Raw genomic sequence first — 18,987 nt, 5'->3', positions numbered from 1 at the left:
AAAGTGGCTCCAGCGGATTTGGTTACTCGCGCTTTTGACAGGGAAATGCGTGTTTTGAAACCTGAGCCTAAAGATTGCCTATGTGCGTTTAAGCACAACAAAATAACATCTACGCAGTCAGAGGATGCAGCGGAGGACGCCTTCACAGATTCCCTTAGTGACTGATAAAAAAAAGCAATAAAATAACACGCTTTTTTTTTTACAAAATTTGCATTTATTTAGAGGATTTTGATGTGAATAAACTTCAGTTGAGCTTTTAGATCCCACTTATGTGAGTGGCCACTGTGACATCATTCAGTGGCAGGTTGGACAATGCAAAGAAAGTGTTTGGCAACTCTTTTGCTTCACATCAACTCTGGGATTGTCTATATTTAGCTCATATTCTCATTTAAAATGGTGCACGAACAGCAAACAAATGCTGACAATTTACTGCGACACATTGCTATAGCTATATGTTTTAAATGTGGCTGGGGTCCTTATAGGATGTTGGGTATTTTCTTTTAATTAATTACATGAAATATGATCAAAAGGTTTGTAAGTACAGGTGTAAAAATGCTGTCACTGTGCCTTTATGCTTCTCTCCTCCTGAGGGCTGGATCTCCTCCACTGCGAGCCTTCAACTTGAATTTTGTTGCGGAAGAGAGGACAAAGTCGCAGGGAGCCAAATCTGCTTTTTCATTGAGCTGTGTGTAATTTGGAGTGAACGTCTGAGTCATAGCTGAGATCCAGGATTGATCCTGTACATTCAAGCTGGGAGCGATGCATAGCAGCGGCACTGTGAGTGGTGTAAAGGTGCAGGTGACAGTGGGCACATTTAAATCAGTGGAGTGGAGTCACAAAACTTTTTGATTACAACTCAACTGCTGCATTACAATTACCCAGGTGAAAGAAGTAAACAAGCAAACAAATAAAAAACCACAATTAGCGTGCTCCTCTTGGATTCAACGAATTTGAATATTGCAACAACATGAAGAGAAATGTAACTTGATTTATTCGTGTGTGCGTTAGTAGCAGTCCACTATGACCTCTTGCCCTGGTTGTGTGTTTGAATGAGTGTGAGAGGTGCTCGCAGTTAGTATGTCCTGCAGTAGTGAGAGGGGCGAGTTATGCACGTGGTCACTGCTTCTACTGAGGATCTCCAGCCTGTCGTCCAAACCCAGAGAGCCCAACGCTTCACACACGCTTACGCGCTCGCAATGACTCACAGCGCTCGCTCCTTCCTCGCTGTGGTCTTCAAAGCTGGTGGCATTGAGTGCATTTAAATCTCTCTCAGCATTAGCCTCAGTCCTTACACCCAGTATCTTTCTGATCTCTTGTGCCCAACCTGCTCTGGGCAGCTCACAGGACACTCTGGCAACTGTTGCCGTGGCATCAGATACATCTGGGTCCCCTTGCGATGCCGGACAAACTGTCACTCTGAGTGTTATCAGCAGTCTACAGGCCTTTAAAGCTACAGGCCTATCGCAGTCGACCAGACCGCTCAGCAATGCAGAGATGACTCCCTGCTCAACCAGACTCTTCAACACGTCGACTAAATCTGACTCCGCGTCCTGTGCGCGCGTGTCTCCGTGTGTGTGAAGTGTGTAGGCTCGGTCAGGCATCACAGCGTATGCGTGTGGTTGGGCCGGACGTGCGTCCGAGCCCTTCGTGTAACTCCCGTGCCCCAAAAAGGCTTTGTCCAGCAGCAACTCCGCCAGCTCCAGCGTGTGAACTTTGACCTCCCAGTCCAGATCGGCACAGCCTCGTGAGAGGACGGAGCGTACAGACTGCATGAGGAGAGAGCAGGAGGGGGAGGCAGGCGACGACGGGGGCGTGTGTGACGTATGTGAAGAGAACCAGGCGATGAAGAACTTTACAACAGCCCTCCTGGCAAACCCTTCTGTGTCCTGGGAGAGAATCTCAAGCAGCCGGGTCACGATTTCAGTCTGGAGATAGACGGGACATCGAGTTAGCAAAACCGGGCAAGTTCAAATCAAACTACAGATGAACTATTATCATTTAAATCTGATATCTGTTCTGAGCCCCACTATCTCTATCTTGAGTGTTGCTGTTATTCCACAGAACAAAACAAAAAGTGGAAAAATTCTTCCCTAATGCAATTGATGCTTTGAACAGAAGCTGGAGGCGTTTTCAGCTCAGGCTGTCTACTATTAGGAATGTCCACAGTTCGACGCCCAGCTCATCTAATGTCGCAGTGTCTTGAGGCACAACAATAAACGCCAAATCCTACTGCATCTCTGCTCTGTTGCCCTCTCAGAATAAGCCTTTTACTTCTACTAAACACAGCGTGTTATTGCCTTTGCTACAAAAATACCTCCTTCCAGCTGAACAGTTGACTCAAACAACGGCAGGTTCACACAGAGCACATGTGGCAGCTGTGAAAGAGTCTGGATAGACCACGGCAAAAATTATATAATTATTGCTGATGCAAGATCATCTGTGAAAACAACGGGGCACCACTGGTGAACCTGCCAGTTCAGGTGTTTTCTTACTAATGCCTGTGCCAATCTGTGACCACAGGCTCCACTGAAGGATGCTGGGTACTTGTGCCACCCTCATGGAGTCTTCTTCTGACAGCTTGGTGATAAAGCCTGCTGGAGGACACTGTGCTGGCCACACTGTGTGATCTTCTTGTTGCCTCTTCAGTGCACATGTTGTCACTTTTATTTGCACCAAAGCAGGTGAAATAAACCAGTTTGTTATAAAAATACATGCTACATATATAATATCGGTGTTAAGATTCTAATATTTACTGTTTTTGAGTATTCACATGTGTCTTTATCCTCCTGTCACGCATGCACGTTCATGTACACATTCCTCGGTCCTATTTCGACAGGTTTGCCTTTACTTCTTCTCACCTGCTCCTGTGTGGGTGCTGCCCCCTCCTGCCAGCTGTGCATCACTGTCTGTGCCAGTGCTTTGATCGCGCTGGCTCTCACATAACTCTCTGGATCCTGCAGAGCCTCCCTGAGGAGAGGAGTGGTACAGCAGCAGCCACCCAGCAGGGCCTCAGAGGCATCGCACGCCTGCTCAGCTGGCGCCCGGCAGACACGCATCGCTCCCAGGTGCCCTAGAAACTCCATCGTTGAGTCTCTTACCTCCCAGCGCATGTCACACGCACGCTTCTTCACCACCTGGACGAGATCTAACAGACACAAACAATGTGATTTGTTGTGCAGATCTATTGCACAGGCTTTATGAGCTACAGGGAAGATGCTAACGCTGTGATTTACCGTGTCTGAGCTGGTCTGTTATAAAGGAGACGTCTGTGCAAACACTCATCCACTTTACCAAGGCTTGGTAGGACTTATGTAGCACCTGAAAAACAAAGACGCATTCATCTTATCACGATGTTCAGTCCAAAAAACATTTTTGTTCCCCTCAACCTGCCTTTTAAAATCTTGAACCTTTCTCTATCTCATTAGTTCTTGTCCATTCAAAAATAAAAAGCAGAAACTTGTGCTTTTTACATGACTCTATGACAATTACAGAAAATTGTGTAAAGAAGATTTTTGATGCTTGAAAGTGAGCAAAAGAAATTTAACTTTGACCTGTGTAAAAACAGGTTGAGATACTCAGGTTACTGACGCCATCTGCTGGATGGTTTGGGACTCTTAGTTCCAAATAATGAAAGAAGTGACAGTCCTTCAACGTACAGTGATACTCTCAGACAACAGTGTGTTACGACCACAGTCTGGGGAGAGATATTCCTGGCTTTGTGCGCTATGGAAAAACTTGACTAACTCCAACTTTAACCACATCCATCACCTTTACAACGAACTAGAAATGAAACTCTAAGATAGCTCTTCCACAGGTCAGGATATTGACCCAACCCAGTGTAATGGGATGAGAGCCAGGGTGCATCCATATTAGAGCAAACACAGTGAAACAGACTCACGTTTTAATTCACACCTACAGCCAGTTTAGGTGTGAATCAAAGCAGCTGTACAAATCTCTGATAGTTGTGATCATCTTGCATCTGTGAACAAAAACACGCACAAACTTACAGTGGGATCAGAATCAGGATCGTCCAGATACTGTATCAGAAGTGTGAGCACGTCAGTCAGCTTGCCATTTGCTCCTGAAACACAAACAGACACGTAAATTAACTCAGCGTGTTCCTTTAACATTTGTTTTTCCCACATATGCCATATACTACTTTTGTTTTGTAGAAGTATCTTACAGAATTTTTAAAAACTCATCACTTTACTTTTCTTACTTTTTTTCATTGATTGTACTCAATTGTATTTTTGTATTTCCTTCATATATCTGTACTTGAGCTGAGGTGATGCAAAAATTTCCCCGTTGTGGGATCAATAAAGTCTTATCTTATCTTATCTTAATATATGCACTAAAGGTCTTTATATCCTCCATAAAGAGAATGGTTGTTTTCAGTATTCCCTTTTAGTTCCATTCATGTAATATGGATTCTAACTCTAATGACAGCTTCACCTGGGCTGTTACTGACAGCTGTCAGAGCCTCTAGAGCACATTTCTGAACTTTCCCACTGCCAATGACATTCCTGAAAACTTCACTACAGCCAGCGGACGAGGAGGACGAGTCGCCGCTGCAGATCCTCAGTAGCGACAGAATTCCAGACACGATTAAATCCGGAGCGCAGGGGAGGCAGTCAGGATCCTGAGGGAGAGAGGCAGATTATAAGCCTTTCCATGCGTTAGAAACAAAGCTAACACCTTATAACATGGCCTGCGACTAAGGGCGTGTTACTTCTATCATTCAGATTTTATCAGAAATTACAATGTAATTATGTTTACATGCATCTACTTAAGTGTACAGTACAGGAAATAATTATTATTATACCTGTTATCACCTTATTCTAGTGTGCCTGCCTTTAATTGTGTGTATGTAAATATAATTACATTGTAATTACAAATAAATAACCTAAAAAGCCTGCTTTATTACAGAGGAATTAAAAATTATAGTGTTAACCGAAAAAGATCCAATATTTACTTAGCCACTCTCTCCTGTCCTTACACTCACCATGTGTGCAATCTGAGGTGTGTTTGTTAGACACACACTGATCATGGAGATGCAGGAGGTTTTGCTTTTCAGCTGCTCAGTCATGGCAAACCGATGCATGTCTCCTATAGGCCCAGATCTCATGTTACTCCATAACATAAGTGCAAGATAATTATGTTATAATTTTTCTCAAGAGTGTACGTCTTTGTGGGTCACCTGCAGTGTTTGTGCCTAGTCGGTTCTGGCCAGATATGATGTCGAGGGGTAGCAGCAGTAATCTCACAGACTGAGCTGTGTGGACACGGTCACTGCACATAAAACCAGAAGAAGAAGAAGAAGAAGAAGAAAAGTTTGCAGACAAGACACTAGACTGACAAATCCTCATGGCTTTTTAACAGAAAACCCAACCTCTACAGACTTTTGTGTACAGAGTTTGTGTTGGCTGAACAAGCTGTGCTTACTGATGGCTGCCGCGGAGAAAAGCAGCTGCAGCATGGACGAGGTCAGCAGGTTTCCTGACGTTCAACATGAAAGTTAAAAGACGGGTGATGCGCTGGTCTGGGACGCGGCTGTAGGAGCAAGCACAGCAAGAGTCTATAAACTAAACCAGAAAGAGGCTGAACAGCAGCACAGTCACTAATGTATACTTAAAAACAACCACTAAGTAAATGCTGTGAATGATGGCTGACCATTACACTGTCCTGTTGTATTGCATAGATCAACAGAACAAAGCCATTGATGCTATATCTATTAGCAGATTTGCATATTCAGCCAGGAAGCTCCACTGTCCTCACCATCCTCTTAAAGTCACTACTTAAAATCTAAATAATCTCTAGTAGAGACAAAAAAGGACAGACAACTCTATAAAGCTACACTCTAGTGTGTTTTATGAGGGGTTTACCTGCATGCAGCTAGAATGACATCCATCAGAGGCAGTGTGAGTTCACTACAGTCTGCTGCCACCATTTCCTCCAGAGAAGCTGTGACTGTCTGCAGCAGCTTGTCATGCAGAGGAGGCTTGGTCTGGCCCAGGAGCAGAGCCAGCAATCGGAGGGTCTGCTGACACTGATGAAGCTGTGCGCTTCCCTTGGGAACCCCCAGCGCCCTCTTGAGGTACTCTGAGATTGCATCGACAACAGCGGTGCAATCTTGGTTTATTTCCATGGGCTCGGCTGGGTTTTCTACAACTGCCTTGGACACGCTTGTGTTCTGCTCATCTTCCTTCTTATTGGTGCCATTACATCCTATAGATGAGACAGGCTGACAGAACAGCAGGACGTGGGCGAGCATTTGATTGGCAGCTGAGGCAACAAATAGGCTTGTGTCTGTCTGGAGTTGCAGAAGCGGCTTAATGAAATCTAAAAAAAACCAAACAAAGATAATACATATATATGAGGATGCGCAGTGGCGTGTCCAGCAGGGTCGCCTGGGGGGGCACAGGCCACCCCCCCCAACCAGACTGGCCACCCCAGGTGCCACCCCGAAGCTAAAACAATAAAATTTAATGAAATATCAAATGTACGATTATGGTTTCACAGTGAAGCTCAGATATCCGAGGGTAAGTGAATGCAGCACCGGCTTCTGCACTATGAGCATCATGTTAGCAAAGGTAGAAGAGCCAAGCACAAAAGACGGCACCGCAGAAAACAAAAAAAAAAAATTTCCGCGAAAGATTAACAAGTTAACATAGCCATCGGACATTTGCATGGTGGGCTGATGACTTGTTTTTTTTTGTAACGGCATGAACAATGAAAGTGGTGGATTGGCCAGATGCTGGCCGATGTGTAAAAATAACTCAGTTGTTTGGTGGTGGCTATGGCGGAGCTTCCACAGAGGCCAGCAGGTGGATGAGGGAAGGTGAGGCAGGAGGAGAGACCCGAGGTGGCCGCCGGTCCGAGTGTCAGGTGAACTGAACTTCAGGTAAGAAGTTATGACCTGCAGTCTATCTGGGTCAGATATAAACCAAGTTTAGGTGCAGTTTATTTTTGTTATGCTGACTTTTTACAGTCAGTTACAATACCTCGTACTGCGTGACGAATGACGAGTTTCTATACAGCTGTTCGGTTGCTATGATGTTACTGATAGTGAACTTTATTTTATTCATAAGGTTAGTTAGTAGAGTTGCCAACGGCTCCTTAAAAAATGGAATGGTCCCTCATTCAGAGAAAATATTACACGTTTCGTATTGAGCTGAGAAGAGACGCAGTTTGTCCCGTACTTCAGCTAGGATGGAAAAAGACACAAAGCTGGAGTTATTCTGTCTTTACAGCTGCCTCTTCTATTGCTACTTTAATCATGAAACTGATCAATGATCAGCTGATCGTCTCTCTTGTTTGTTTATCGCCCACTTTGCGCCAGAAACAGGAAACCAGCGGATGTCGCGCTAAACAACAGCAGCACGTTTAAGCTTGATCAGCTGTTGTTAGAATTTATTTAACATTAATTTCTAGTATCAGCTGATGTTTGCTGGAGCCACAGCTGTAAAGCTGCTGGTCATGATGTCAGTTTGGATATGTGGTGAGAGGGAAACATGAAGATGAAACCAGGAGACGTCCTTACTGGATCATCAGAGCTGAACAGGTGATGGAGAAACAGGTTTACCTTTTAGGTGACATGAGTGAGTTGAAGGGAAGTTATGAACTGTTTCTAAGAGACAAATAACATCAGGATCCTTTTTTACGTAGCTGACAGCTGGTAACTGTGGGGCAGGTCTAGCAAAGTGTTGCCAGGGGGCCAGGTAGGGCATTAACAGGGAGAGGGGGGCACAAAGAAATACTTTTCTTTTTTATTCTCAATTCAAATATCTAGCTTTTATTAAATAATTATCTGAATCTTGCGAACAAAGTTTTTATCTGACGTAAAATGTATAGAAATCATACATATACCAAAAAGACTGTACATCACTGTCACAACAGCATTTGTTTTCATTCAAAGTCTTTATGGCTTTAATACCTGGTGGGCCGGTCTCTAGTCAAAATGCCCAATTTTTTGTCCCAGTCCAGCCCTGCAGGTTAATACTGGCAGTGTCACCATGCCAGCTGACTGTATTTCATCATCAACCAGTGTATATCTTTATTTTAAAGGGCGACCGTGGCTCAGGGGGTTGGGTAACGTATCTGTAACCGGAAGGTCGCCGGTTCGATCCCCGAGCTCTCTGTCCTGGTCGTTGTGTCCTTGGGCAAGACACTTTACCCTACTGGTGTTGGCCAGAGGGGCCGATGGCGCGACATGGCAGCCTCGCTTCTGTCAGTCTGTCCCAGGGCAGCTGTGGCTACAACCGTAGCTTACCTCCACCAGTGAGTGAATGAATAGTGGCATTGTAAAGCGCTTTGGGTGCCTTGAAAAGCGCTATATAAATCCAATCCATTATTATTATTTATACATCAATATTACCAAAGTTTACCATAAGGCAGCATAGAAAGTATTTACTTGCTTTCAGGTTTTATTCAAATGTTAGTCTTTTCATTTGTTTCCCCACTTTTTTCCTGTTTCAAAATCAAACACCAGTTTGTGAGAAGATTATCTTCTTTTTTTTAACAGGCATTGGTTTTGCATTGGCATTGGCTAATTTGCCAATTGTATGTTAAAAATGTTCGTATTTTAATATTCAAAAATGTTTTTGCACTACATGTCAGTAAAAATACTATGCAAATATTGCTGTCCTTGAATGCTGAGTAAACACTGACTGATTGTATCTCTTCTACTTTATCAACGCAGTATCTAAACACTTTGCACCGTAGTGGTTAAAATCTCATTCTAATAAGAGTTAAAAGCACATTCGGTTATTAGGTTTACAGGGTTATTGAATTATGGTTAACGGTTGGTAGAATTGTTTTTAACAATATCTGCCAATTATATCTGCCACCCTTCTCCAAATCTGTGCCCCTACCTGGCCCCCCCAACAAAAATTTTCTAGACACGCCACTGAGGATGCGTCAGAATTACAACAATATAATACCTATAGCACAGTGCCTCTCGCCCTATGGCAGCTGGGAAAGATCCAGCCCCCAGTGACCCTGAATTTGATATGCAAGAGCAAACAAATGAAAGGATGAACAGAAATAGCATATTATCCTTAACACTAATGATCCCCCTCTCATGAATCGATGCACAAAACTCACCTGCTTGTCTAAAGAAGCTAAGACCATTTGGATGCTGCAGTGTGGTCCTTAAGCCCTGGATCCAGCCAATCCGTATGCAGGGATCCTCCCAGAGCCCTAACTCCTGCCAGTGCTGACAGCTAAAGACAAGATCCAGTACTAAGGACTCCTGCAAGAGAGAGAGGGAGGCACAATAATAGAGCAGATAAGTACTGGAATTTTTTGTAACAGTTTACTAAATGCAACAGGCGTCAGAAGCTCTACCTTAAGAACTATGAAGTCATCCTCAGCAGCAGCCAATAAGCCGATGAGTCTGAGAGTGAAGGAGAGGACACCTGGGGCTGAAGCCGTGTCATGAATCACAGCAGATATGAACTCAAGCAGACACGGACAGGCCTCCAGCAGAGACTCCCCTTCAAAGAGTGAAAGAAAAGAAAAACAATGATACAGATTTACACAGGATCACTTTTTTATGTGCACCATAAAGAGAAATGATAAAGGTATAAAAGACATGAAAAAGGAACATTTTAAATTTTAATTTATCTTTATTAATGCAATATAACATATATATATATATCATAAGTATCTTTGAGTTTTGGGATCTTTTACAAAGTGTAAATGTTATCTGCAAATATCGGTGATATAATCTGAGTAATAATCACCTACAAATACAGTGATTCGCTGCATGGTATTAAGTTTAGATCAGTTCTCTGGAAAATGAGGGCTCTTTAAAACACACCTTTCAGCTTTTCATGTATTTTGAAGCTGTTTTTTCGAAGAACTGGAATGTAAATGTGCTTGTCTCTGTCTCAGCTTGTGTCGTTTAAATATGCTATAAGCCATAAATGAAGCAGAAGTGACAGTCAACACAAAAAAGACAGTCATCGCATGTTTGTTTCATTTTCAAAATATCTGTTATTCAACCCAGGGTAGAGGGTTACATACTGAACTTAAAGAAAAGAAATAAAGTATCGATTAGATGGTATCGATACTTTTAATAATATAATTTTTGAATCGATCCTCCTATTAGAAAGATAGTGGGAGAGGAGGAAGAATGAAGACACTATCCTGTTAGGGTCAGTACTACTAACCAGCCTCGGTGAGCGCTGTGAACCAGTCCAGCAGTTTCTCCAGAATGGTGTCATCGGGCAGCGAGCTCCCTGAGGCCGCCAGCACCTCACAGACCCGGGGCAGCAGTGACACACACTCTCTGTCCATGGTGCTAAGGTGTGCGTGTTAATAACCGCAGTTGCTAGCTTAGGTCTTTACAACTAGGAGTTATATAACGTCTACACATTCTCTAACCACTCATGTCAATGTAAATGTGACCTCTAGCTAAATTGTGCAGTACAGACCAAACTGAAGCAGCTACTTTAAACACACAAAGTCGTTGGTTTTTGTACTTTACTAAACGAACGTCTCGCGGGAAACAGTTTCGGATCTACCGGTGTGTCGTTTCCTTTTCCGTGCTTCTGGGCGGGTCTCACGCCCCTGCGCTCTTCGCTGATCTCTAAACATCACTGTGGGGGGAAAATTACCACCAGTAGCTGTTGTACTTCCGGTCCCTATGCTTTACAGCTTTACTGCTTCTGCGCAGCCTTTCCACGCGCCTTTGAGGAGGTTCCGGTGTCGCGTTTCCGTCACGTCGTCCATTTTCACGGATCCGCACATGGTGCTACACCGGCTGAGAACCGCCAGCCTTTTCGTTTTCGGGATTTTTGCTCCGCTGTAGACAAAAGTCCGTGTCGTAGTTCTGTTAAATGAAAGAAACGGTGGATATGGTGGACGACCCCGAGTATGAAGAGGAGGAGCCTTCCTTCAGCGACCCGGAGGACTACGTGGACGATGTCGACGACGACGGTAAGCAGTCACAGAAAAAACGCCGGCTTTCCGGCCTGCTGTTAGCAGTTAGCTAAGAGCTCAATGGTGGGGATGTTTTAGATGCTACAAAGCTAGCTAGCTTGCCTCTCTGCTCACCTGCACGTAGTAATAGTGAATAGTTAACAATGAACATGAGCTGGATGCATAAGCGTAATTACCAGGAATACAACAGCGACACCACCCTTTTTCTCCAAAAAAAACTCCAACATAACGTTATCACAGTGTACTTAACGCCCGTTACAGCCTCACCCTGTGCGATGCGATCTGAAAAACCGAAACATGATTTTAGCTAGTAAAGCCGTTAAGGCGCATTATTTTCTCTGTGCTGTTTGCCTATATAAAGTAGTTTGAATGGGGCAGCTGGTTGTAGCTCAGTGGTAATCCTAACCCAGGTCTGAGGGGCGTTTGCTCAGTAGAGCTTTTCAATTGTGCAAGTTTTGCAGTTGTGGTAAAATGACTCATCAGATACACGTGTTTTGTCTGTAGTAGTCACAATATAATTATTTATGTATATAGAAACTTTGGGGGTAAATTTACAACAAAATTAGTACCATTTAATATTAATATGCAAGCTTAAGTTAAACAGAGACTCAAATGAAATAGCTTCTGTGAAGCTAAACACGCCAGCATAGCGGTTCTTTATCCTCATCAAAATGATGTATATTAAGCAGTGAGTGTAAAGGAGATGTACTATTGAATCAGCTTTATTATGATGTGATTATATGTTGTCTACTTATAAATCATGAAGCGTAAACCTACACATCTCTAATGGAAATTTAAACAAAAGAATTATGTCTTTTTCAACGATGCAGTCTTCCCTACCAGTAACTGAAGTGGTGGCTATAAAGTTTAGATTGGTTTTTGTATATGAAAAGAAGGTCGTCATTAAAATGAGATAAGAACCCCAACCCCACACAGTCCGATGAGCTTGTTCATCACCCCTGACCCTCCTCCTTCACTTTTCAGAGCTTCTTGATGACATCCTGAGGGAAAAACCCCAGGAGGCAGACGGCATAGACTCGGTGGTGGTGGTGGACAACGTCCCTCAGGTGGGCCCGGAGCGTTTGGAAAAGCTCAAGAACGTCATACACAAGATCTTCTCCAAGTTTGGCAAGATCACGACCGAGTTTTACCCAGATGCAGATGGCATGACCAAAGGGTAAGACCACAGATGTTTTCTTTTGTGCATCTGTTTTGATTCAAGGTGGATTTCTGGATTTGAAGCAGAGAGTTTATGTTTTATTTTTTAGTAATTGTTTTTTTCTCCTCGTTACAGTTACATCTTCCTGGAGTATGCTTCTCCTACTCAAGCCCTCGAAGCAGTCAAGAACGCAGATGGATACAAACTCGACAAGCAACACACGTTTAGGGTCAACCTCTTCACTGACTTTGACAAGTGAGTATGGAGTACCACCCAGTAAATGCATTGTCCGGGTATTGCTTGCCAGACTTGGAATACAAGTAAATAATCGCCCCTTTGTTTTTGTTTGTTTTTTTTAGATACATGAACATCAGTGATGAATGGGAAGCTCCAGCAAAGCAGCCTTTCAAAGACTTTGTAAGTGTTACCTTAACTTTTCAGTCATAAGACTTAGAATTTGTTTGACAAAAATAGCTTCATGTCAGCACTTTCATTATTAAGTTGACCTTTATAAATCAACAGGACAGTCTCTATCCTGAAACCCTGCAAGCGACAATTACTTTGTCTGTGTTTTCAGGGGAATATGCGCCATTGGATCGAGGACCCAGATTGCCGTGACCAGTACAGTGTGATCTATGAAGCTGGAGAGAGGACTGCCATTTTCTCCAACGACGCTAAAGAGCCAATCACAGTTGAAGAGAGAGCAGTGAGTTTTTAATTACTCACACAGAGTTGGTGGGAAATGCAGGGCTTGTATCGAACATGATTGGTCAGTAGTCACTGGTTTGGAGAGTTCTGATGTTTTTCCTGCTTTGATGCAGCGCTGGACAGAGACGTACGTCCGATGGTCTCCTAAAGGTACCTACCTGGCTACGTTCCACCAGCGGGGAATCGCACTGTGGGGCGGCGAGAAGTTCAAACAGATTCAGAGGTTCAGTCATCAGGGTGTGTCCCTCATTGACTTCTCACCATGTGAAAGGTAATAAAAAGTCGATTTTTTTTTTTTAATCCAAAAAAGCACATTATAGTGCACAGAGTATCCCGTTCTAGTATTTATTTATTTCCTGTAAATAAGGCAACGTCACCTAAATCCTGTGGGTTGTTGCACCATGACCTGGGGACAGCAAAGGATGATTAATGTGCAGATAAAGCACTCTAAAGAGGTGCCGAGTTGGCCTGTGAGCCACTGTCTGATTTTAATGTGTGGTTGTGTTGGCTTCCAGGTATGTGGTGACCTTCAGTCCACTGATGGACACCAAGGAGGACCCACAGGCCATCATCATCTGGGACATTCTGACCGGACAGAAGAAGAGAGGCTTCCACTGCGAGAGTTCTGCACATTGGCCTATTTTTAAGTCAGTATTATGCTTTCTCTCTTTTAAATCTAATTTAAGTCAAATTTGCAGAGTCCTTGCAGAGTTTGGATGCGTCTTCTAATTTTACATGTTTGTTGTCAGATGGAGTCATGATGGGAAGTTCTTTGCAAGGATGACACCAGACACACTGAGCATCTATGAAACTCCGGTAAGTAGGCCTGAAAACAGTCTAGATGTGTTTAAATGAAATGTGCAAATGATATTAAAGGTTTATGTTTTGTTTTCTTCTTGTAGTCTATGGGCTTACTGGACAAAAAGAGTCTCAAGATTACTGGGATAAAGTAAGAGTCCTTCATACTCTCATGCTTTAAAAAGCAACGGCATTTTGTATAGAGGTATTAATGTTTGTGCATCTTCAGGGACTTCTCGTGGTCTCCTGGTGACAACATCATAGCGTTCTGGGTACCCGAGGACAAAGACATCCCAGCCAGGGTGACTCTGATGCAGATGCCCTCCCGTCAGGAGATCCGCGTTCGCAATCTCTTCAATGTCGTCGACTGTAAACTGCACTGGCAGAGAAACGGGGATTATCTGTGTGTGAAAGTTGACAGGACTCCCAAAGGAACACAGGTACTCATAGAAAGAGGACAAACCGCTTATATGTCACAGATTTCTTTTAAAAAAAACAAGAAATAATAAGTTGACTTTTTTGCCTTCTCAGGGTGTCGTTACCAACTTTGAAATCTTCCGCATGAGAGAGAAGCAGGTTCCTGTCGATGTGGTGGAGATGAAGGGTAAGGCATGTATTTGTACAAACACAGAAATGAGCTGCAAGTAATTCTAATTTCCACAGAAAGGAAGTTAATCTGTTTCCCTTCGTGTTGTTTTCCTTATAGAAAGCATCATAGCGTTTGCATGGGAGCCCAATGGCAGTAAGTTTGCTGTCCTCCACGGCGAGTCGCCAAGAATCAACGCCTCCTTCTATCATGTCAAAAACAACGGCAAGATTGAGCTCATAAGTGAGTAGAAGGACAGGCATGCAATGTTATAGCAGAGCGTTGTTGCTTCTAATGTGTCCACTAAACTGAATGTGACACTTTTCCTTTCACAGAGATGTTTGACAAGCAGCAGGCCAACAGTATCTTCTGGAGCCCCCAGGGACAGTTTATGGTGCTGGCTGGGCTCAGGAGGTAGGTTTTATCGGAGTGTGTGTGTGTGTGTGTGAGTGAGATGAATATAAGAAGCCACTGATGACAAACTAAACATTTTTTCTGACACCTCGTATGAGAGCTAAGCTCCTGATTCTAACGCTAATCTGAGGCTTGTTTCATTGGTATCTGTAGAGATGAGTGTCTTTGTACATGGATGTAACCGCTTTGCCTCTCCTTTGCAGTATGAACGGAGCTCTCGCCTTTGTAGACACGTCAGACTGCACCATGATGAACATAGCAGAGCATTACATGGCCTCTGACGTGGAGTGGGATCCAACGGGTCGCTACGTCGTCACCTCCGTCTCGTGGTGGAGCCACAAGGTGCGTAGCACTCCACAGGCCTCGCCAGTCCTTTGCAGATGAGAGGAAATGCAGTCTGGTCTTTTTCTGTCATCCATTCACTTCGTTTTTCTCCACCTTTACGTGCGTGCTAGGTGGACAATGCGTACTGGCTGTGGACATTCCAGGGCCGGCTCCTCCAGAAGAACAACAAGGATCGGTTCTGTCAGCTGCTCTGGAGACCAAGACCTCCAACCCTGCTCAGCACAGAACAGATAAAGGTACAGTTTCTTCTCTATACTGTGTGTGTGTGTTGTTGAGTGTGTGGAGCCAGTGATGACAAACATAATTTTTCTGACACCTCGTATGAGAGCTGCACCGTGGCTCCTGATTCTAGCTCTAATCTGAGGCTCCCAGCTACACCACATTATACATGTGTCCACCATGTACTGCGATGATGCGTTTGTGAAGCCATCTGTCACGTTAACATGCTGTCATATACACTCATCTGTTCTCTTGCAGATGATCAAAAAGGATCTGAAGAAATACTCAAAGATCTTTGAGCAGAAGGATCGTCTGAGCCAGTCCAAGGCTTCTAAGGTTTGACCTGTTTATATTTATATTTTAACTTATCTTTGGGAGAGTTTGTTGGAAATGCTTTTCCCAATTTTTCATGTGCTGTCCCCCACCTCTTCCATCAGCATTGGATAGGCCCCTTTTTATTGTCCTGTTAATTTGCAAGTTAATCATCTCCTGTATCTCTTTAAAGAAATTTAAAGCGTTTTGCTAACTTTTATATTGACTCTATAGTATAATTCACTGAGGCTGCTAACACTTTACATGCTTTCATGGTAATACAAGCTGTGTGTTCACACTGAAATGTAAGCTTTGTGGGTTATGATGCTGAACTCTGCTCTGTGTGAGTAGGATCTGGTGGACAAGCGGAGGGCAATGATGGAAGACTACCGACGGTACAGGGAGGAGGCGCTGAAGATTTATCAAGAACAGAAGAGCATTCGCCTCGAGCTCAGAGGAGGTGGGACCTCTCACTGTTATCTCACTCACTGTTAACTTGCCTTTGAGGCTTTTTCTTAAGAGTGCTGAAATTTTTGTGTCATGTAGGAGTGGGCACAGATGAGCTGGACAGCAATGTGGACGACTGGGAGGAAGAGACCATTGAGTTTTTTATCAACGAAGAAATCATTCCCATTGGAGATCTGTAGTCCCCTACGCAGGTAACACACTGCACAGGTTGTTGTGGAGTCTTGTCAGCTATTTGTCTTGCACCCTTTGATTTCACTGTGGAGATGTGTTCATATTTTAAACATCCGGCTATAAAACTTTACATTAGTCCACATAATGCGGCTGCATATAAATTAGGGGATGCATGTTGTCTTCAGTTTTAATCTGAAGTGGCGAACAGAAAAATTAATGCCATTCCCGCATGCTCATACAGTCAGCAGCATCTTCATCACCCCCCCTTTTGCTCACAGTCTCACTCTGCATTTCCGCTCTTGTCTTCCCCTTCAGTCCATCCGTTTTTGTGTGGAAGGAGGAGAGAGGAGCTACGTCATTGATTGGAGAAGGACGACGACCACGCTGTGAATCTTGGGGCTTCATCTCAGGCCGCAACGTTCAACTCATCATCAAAGTGCGCCTTACGGATCAGCAGCTTCATCGAGAGACAAAAGAGAATACTTTGTATTGCCTAATTTCTCTTTGTCTCTCAGCATCATCTTCCCCATTTTTTTTTTCCTCTGTGGACTTTGATATTCAGCAAAACTGCCTCCTACTCTGTTCATTAGTTGGAGTCTCAGTGTCTAATCTCAAACTCCATCCTGTTTTGGACCTTCCTCAACCCCCCCTGGGGATTTATTTTGAACTAGCCTCACCATGCTAGTCTGTTGTTACAGGGCAGCACAGAGTGCCATACCATTCAGGGGTGGAGGTGTTCTGAATAAACAAGTAGCCTTGTTAATAAATGTGCTGATGTGGCGCTATAGTGGCCTGTATCCTCCTCCTTTCAGACTAGGCTTTCACACAGGGAGGGGGCGCGCAGTGGGAAAACCTTTAAATAAACAAACAGAATACCACCTGACTCTGTCTCACGGTTTGGTTATTATTAGAGTGAGTCCATTCAAATATGGATTGGTCACATGATTGCATGTGATATCAGAAAATTAACCTGCATGAGTCTGGAGCAGTGTTTACACAGTAAATATGCTAAAACTGCTGCGGGCTTGATAAAATAATTCAAAGATGTACATGGCCGTTGTCGTTCACTGATGTCTAATAAAATATTACTGCGTACCCTGATCATACTAATTAGGGCATGTGGATTATTGATAATCTGGATTATTGGTAAAGATGCTAAGATTAAAATTGTAATTGTTTATTATATTTCTGTATCTGATTCTTTGCTGTTTCACCTTATAATTCCTGAGGGGAGGGGGCGGGGTATAGGCCAGCTTGTCATCAAATCACATCAGGATATAAAAGCTGTTCTTACTCACATGCAGCACCCTCCAGGAGACACATGTACAGCAGAAGTACTGTGGTTTAGATTGTGTTTCCTGAGTAATTAAGGCAGAACAGGGCATAATCGCCCACTAACTGTGAATATTCCACACAATTACACATGCTAATTTCACACCAGTGCAGGTTTTGTACTAGTGAGATGTCTAATTGACGTCCAAACCTGCTGCATTGGTCATTTAAACTGTTAATGCACCTCCACGGAGTCTTTTCTAAAATAAATGATGTTTGGGTGTGCATGTGAAATCCACTGCAAGGAAAACACCGATCCTGATCATGGACAGTGCTGGTTCTCAGCTGAAACAAGTTCCTTCAACTGGGCCAAATGTGACAGCTACAGATGTAGAAAAGTGTCAAGACAAAAGTACCAATCAGCATCAACAGGTTTGCTCACATCTCTTCAGTATTAACAGCATCACAGTCACATGTACCTTTTCTCCATTAGACATGAGTTTGTTTACATCCAATCAGGTGAGTGTTTACTGTGTTTTGTTTTGTTTTTAGCTCACTGCAGTTAAGAATATAAAACGACTGCAAATCTTTGTTGTTTGTAGGGGGAAAAAGATCCATCTCATAAACAGATGACTTCAGCCTCAAGCGTGGCAGCTAAATGCAGGGCTGTGTTTGAGCCTAAACTCAGACGTCATCTAGCTGCCACTGAATTTGCCTTTGAAAGCCATAAATTGCAGTGAAATTGTGCCCATTTCTGCTCAAATGATTTTAATATTCCCACATTTCGCTGTACTTAAAATATTTGTAAGCTAAGGTCACTTGCTCTTTTGTATCTGCTGTTTGAGTTTTGTGGCCTTGAAGTATTTGCATCAACCAAAATCATGGGTTTTCCTCTCTGTCTGTTCCTGTAGATACCTGGTCTGTCATTAAGGTGAAATTCTAGCCTTGGCTTTTTCCACAGATTTGAAAGTCATCCATACCTTCACCCCAAGGCCATATGATTTGCTTGCAAAAAATAAAACAAAGTGGGCCATAATTTCTACAATAAAACATTAAATAGTCTAAATGTGCTCGATAGGAAGGCCTTAAATACAGTAGTTTTGTTTTCTCATCAACACTTGCGTCATTGTTATTGTGAAAAACCCTTTCAGACCTCAACATACAGCTGACGTCCTAGCACCATTTGGGTTCATTAGTCTTGCATGGCTAATTCCCAATGGGAGCGGGAGGCCACTGTTCAGCCACAATATAGACTCTATGCTGCACGGATCTCATTAACCTCCCAAATATCTGCGCATACTTTTAAACACTTTCACTGTGGTGCTTTTCACTGTGAAATACTCTTATTATCAAAGACGTTATCTACCAGTTCGCCATGTCACTAAATGTTCCACAAACCACCTGAAGAAATGTGGCTTAACCACAGTCATAAATCAGTTTTGTATCTGCAAATTAAACGCTTAAAGTGTGCATGTTTTAACTGGATAATTGTGGGTGAAATTTTGCACTCTTTCAAATAACTGAATAAAAAATACATGAATAAATAAAATTTGCAGACAATGTGCGCTTTATTATGAAGGAGGTCCTGTTT

The 18,987-nt window shown here is 43.2% G+C and overlaps 2 protein-coding genes and 2 non-coding genes across 4 annotated transcripts; 3 read left to right on the top strand and 1 right to left on the bottom strand.

The window, feature by feature from the left end:
* Positions 1-214: 214 nt before the first annotated feature.
* brat1 (BRCA1-associated ATM activator 1) lies at positions 215-11,267 on the bottom strand. The gene is made up of 12 exons (XM_086295209.1): positions 10,173-11,267; positions 9,346-9,494; positions 9,103-9,250; positions 5,883-6,339; positions 5,443-5,550; positions 5,198-5,289; positions 5,003-5,106; positions 4,453-4,639; positions 4,008-4,081; positions 3,234-3,318; positions 2,859-3,145; positions 215-1,925 (listed from the first exon to the last, which is right to left on the bottom strand). Exons 1-12 carry the CDS (start codon positions 10,297-10,299, stop codon positions 1,005-1,007), a joined length of 2,739 nt encoding a protein of 912 aa, XP_086151335.1. The 5' UTR covers positions 10,300-11,267; the 3' UTR covers positions 215-1,004.
* Positions 10,511-17,007, top strand: eif3ba (eukaryotic translation initiation factor 3, subunit Ba). Its single transcript, XM_086295210.1, has 19 exons — positions 10,511-10,941; positions 11,929-12,121; positions 12,239-12,358; positions 12,463-12,520; positions 12,681-12,809; positions 12,925-13,082; positions 13,327-13,458; positions 13,561-13,627; positions 13,714-13,760; positions 13,839-14,049; positions 14,141-14,213; positions 14,316-14,438; positions 14,531-14,609; positions 14,813-14,951; positions 15,065-15,190; positions 15,432-15,509; positions 15,837-15,945; positions 16,032-16,144; positions 16,440-17,007. The coding sequence occupies exons 1-18, from the start codon at positions 10,842-10,844 to the stop codon at positions 16,130-16,132; spliced, it is 2,043 nt and encodes a 680-aa protein (XP_086151336.1). The 5' UTR covers positions 10,511-10,841; the 3' UTR covers positions 16,133-16,144; positions 16,440-17,007.
* LOC147327531 (small nucleolar RNA SNORD60) lies at positions 14,662-14,743 on the top strand. The gene has a single exon (XR_015130083.1). It is a non-coding gene; the product is annotated as a small nucleolar RNA SNORD60 (small nucleolar RNA).
* LOC147327530 (small nucleolar RNA SNORD60) lies at positions 15,238-15,322 on the top strand. The gene has a single exon (XR_015130082.1). It is a non-coding gene; the product is annotated as a small nucleolar RNA SNORD60 (small nucleolar RNA).
* Positions 17,008-18,987: the final 1,980 nt, after the last annotated feature.

The sequence above is a fragment of the Aulonocara sp. 'chitande type north' Nkhata Bay genome, linkage group LG6 (assembly GCF_057382095.1).
Source record: "Aulonocara sp. 'chitande type north' Nkhata Bay isolate Kocher_YH1m ecotype deep benthic linkage group LG6, A_spYH_male_GT1.1, whole genome shotgun sequence".
NCBI classification, from domain to species: domain Eukaryota; kingdom Metazoa; phylum Chordata; class Actinopteri; order Cichliformes; family Cichlidae; genus Aulonocara; species Aulonocara sp. 'chitande type north' Nkhata Bay.
This window is presented reverse-complemented; position numbering and strand designations above follow the sequence as displayed.

Excerpts from the sequence above, each read along its gene's own strand:
- eif3ba (XM_086295210.1), top strand. The coding sequence starts at position 10,842 with ATGAAAGAAACGGTGGATATGGTGGACGACCCCGAGTATGAAGAGGAG. Across the intron at positions 12,359-12,462 it reads CTCTTCACTGACTTTGACAA|ATACATGAACATCAGTGATG; the intron begins GTGAGTATGGAG and ends TGTTTTTTTTAG. Across the intron at positions 12,521-12,680 it reads AGCAGCCTTTCAAAGACTTT|GGGAATATGCGCCATTGGAT; the intron begins GTAAGTGTTACC and ends CTGTGTTTTCAG.
- brat1 (XM_086295209.1), bottom strand. The coding sequence starts at position 10,299 with ATGGACAGAGAGTGTGTGTCACTGCTGCCCCGGGTCTGTGAGGTGCTG. Across the intron at positions 4,640-5,002 it reads CACCTCAGATTGCACACATG|GATCCTGACTGCCTCCCCTG; the intron begins GTGAGTGTAAGG and ends TCTCTCCCTCAG. Across the intron at positions 4,082-4,452 it reads AGCTGTCAGTAACAGCCCAG|GAGCAAATGGCAAGCTGACT; the intron begins GTGAAGCTGTCA and ends TTTGTGTTTCAG.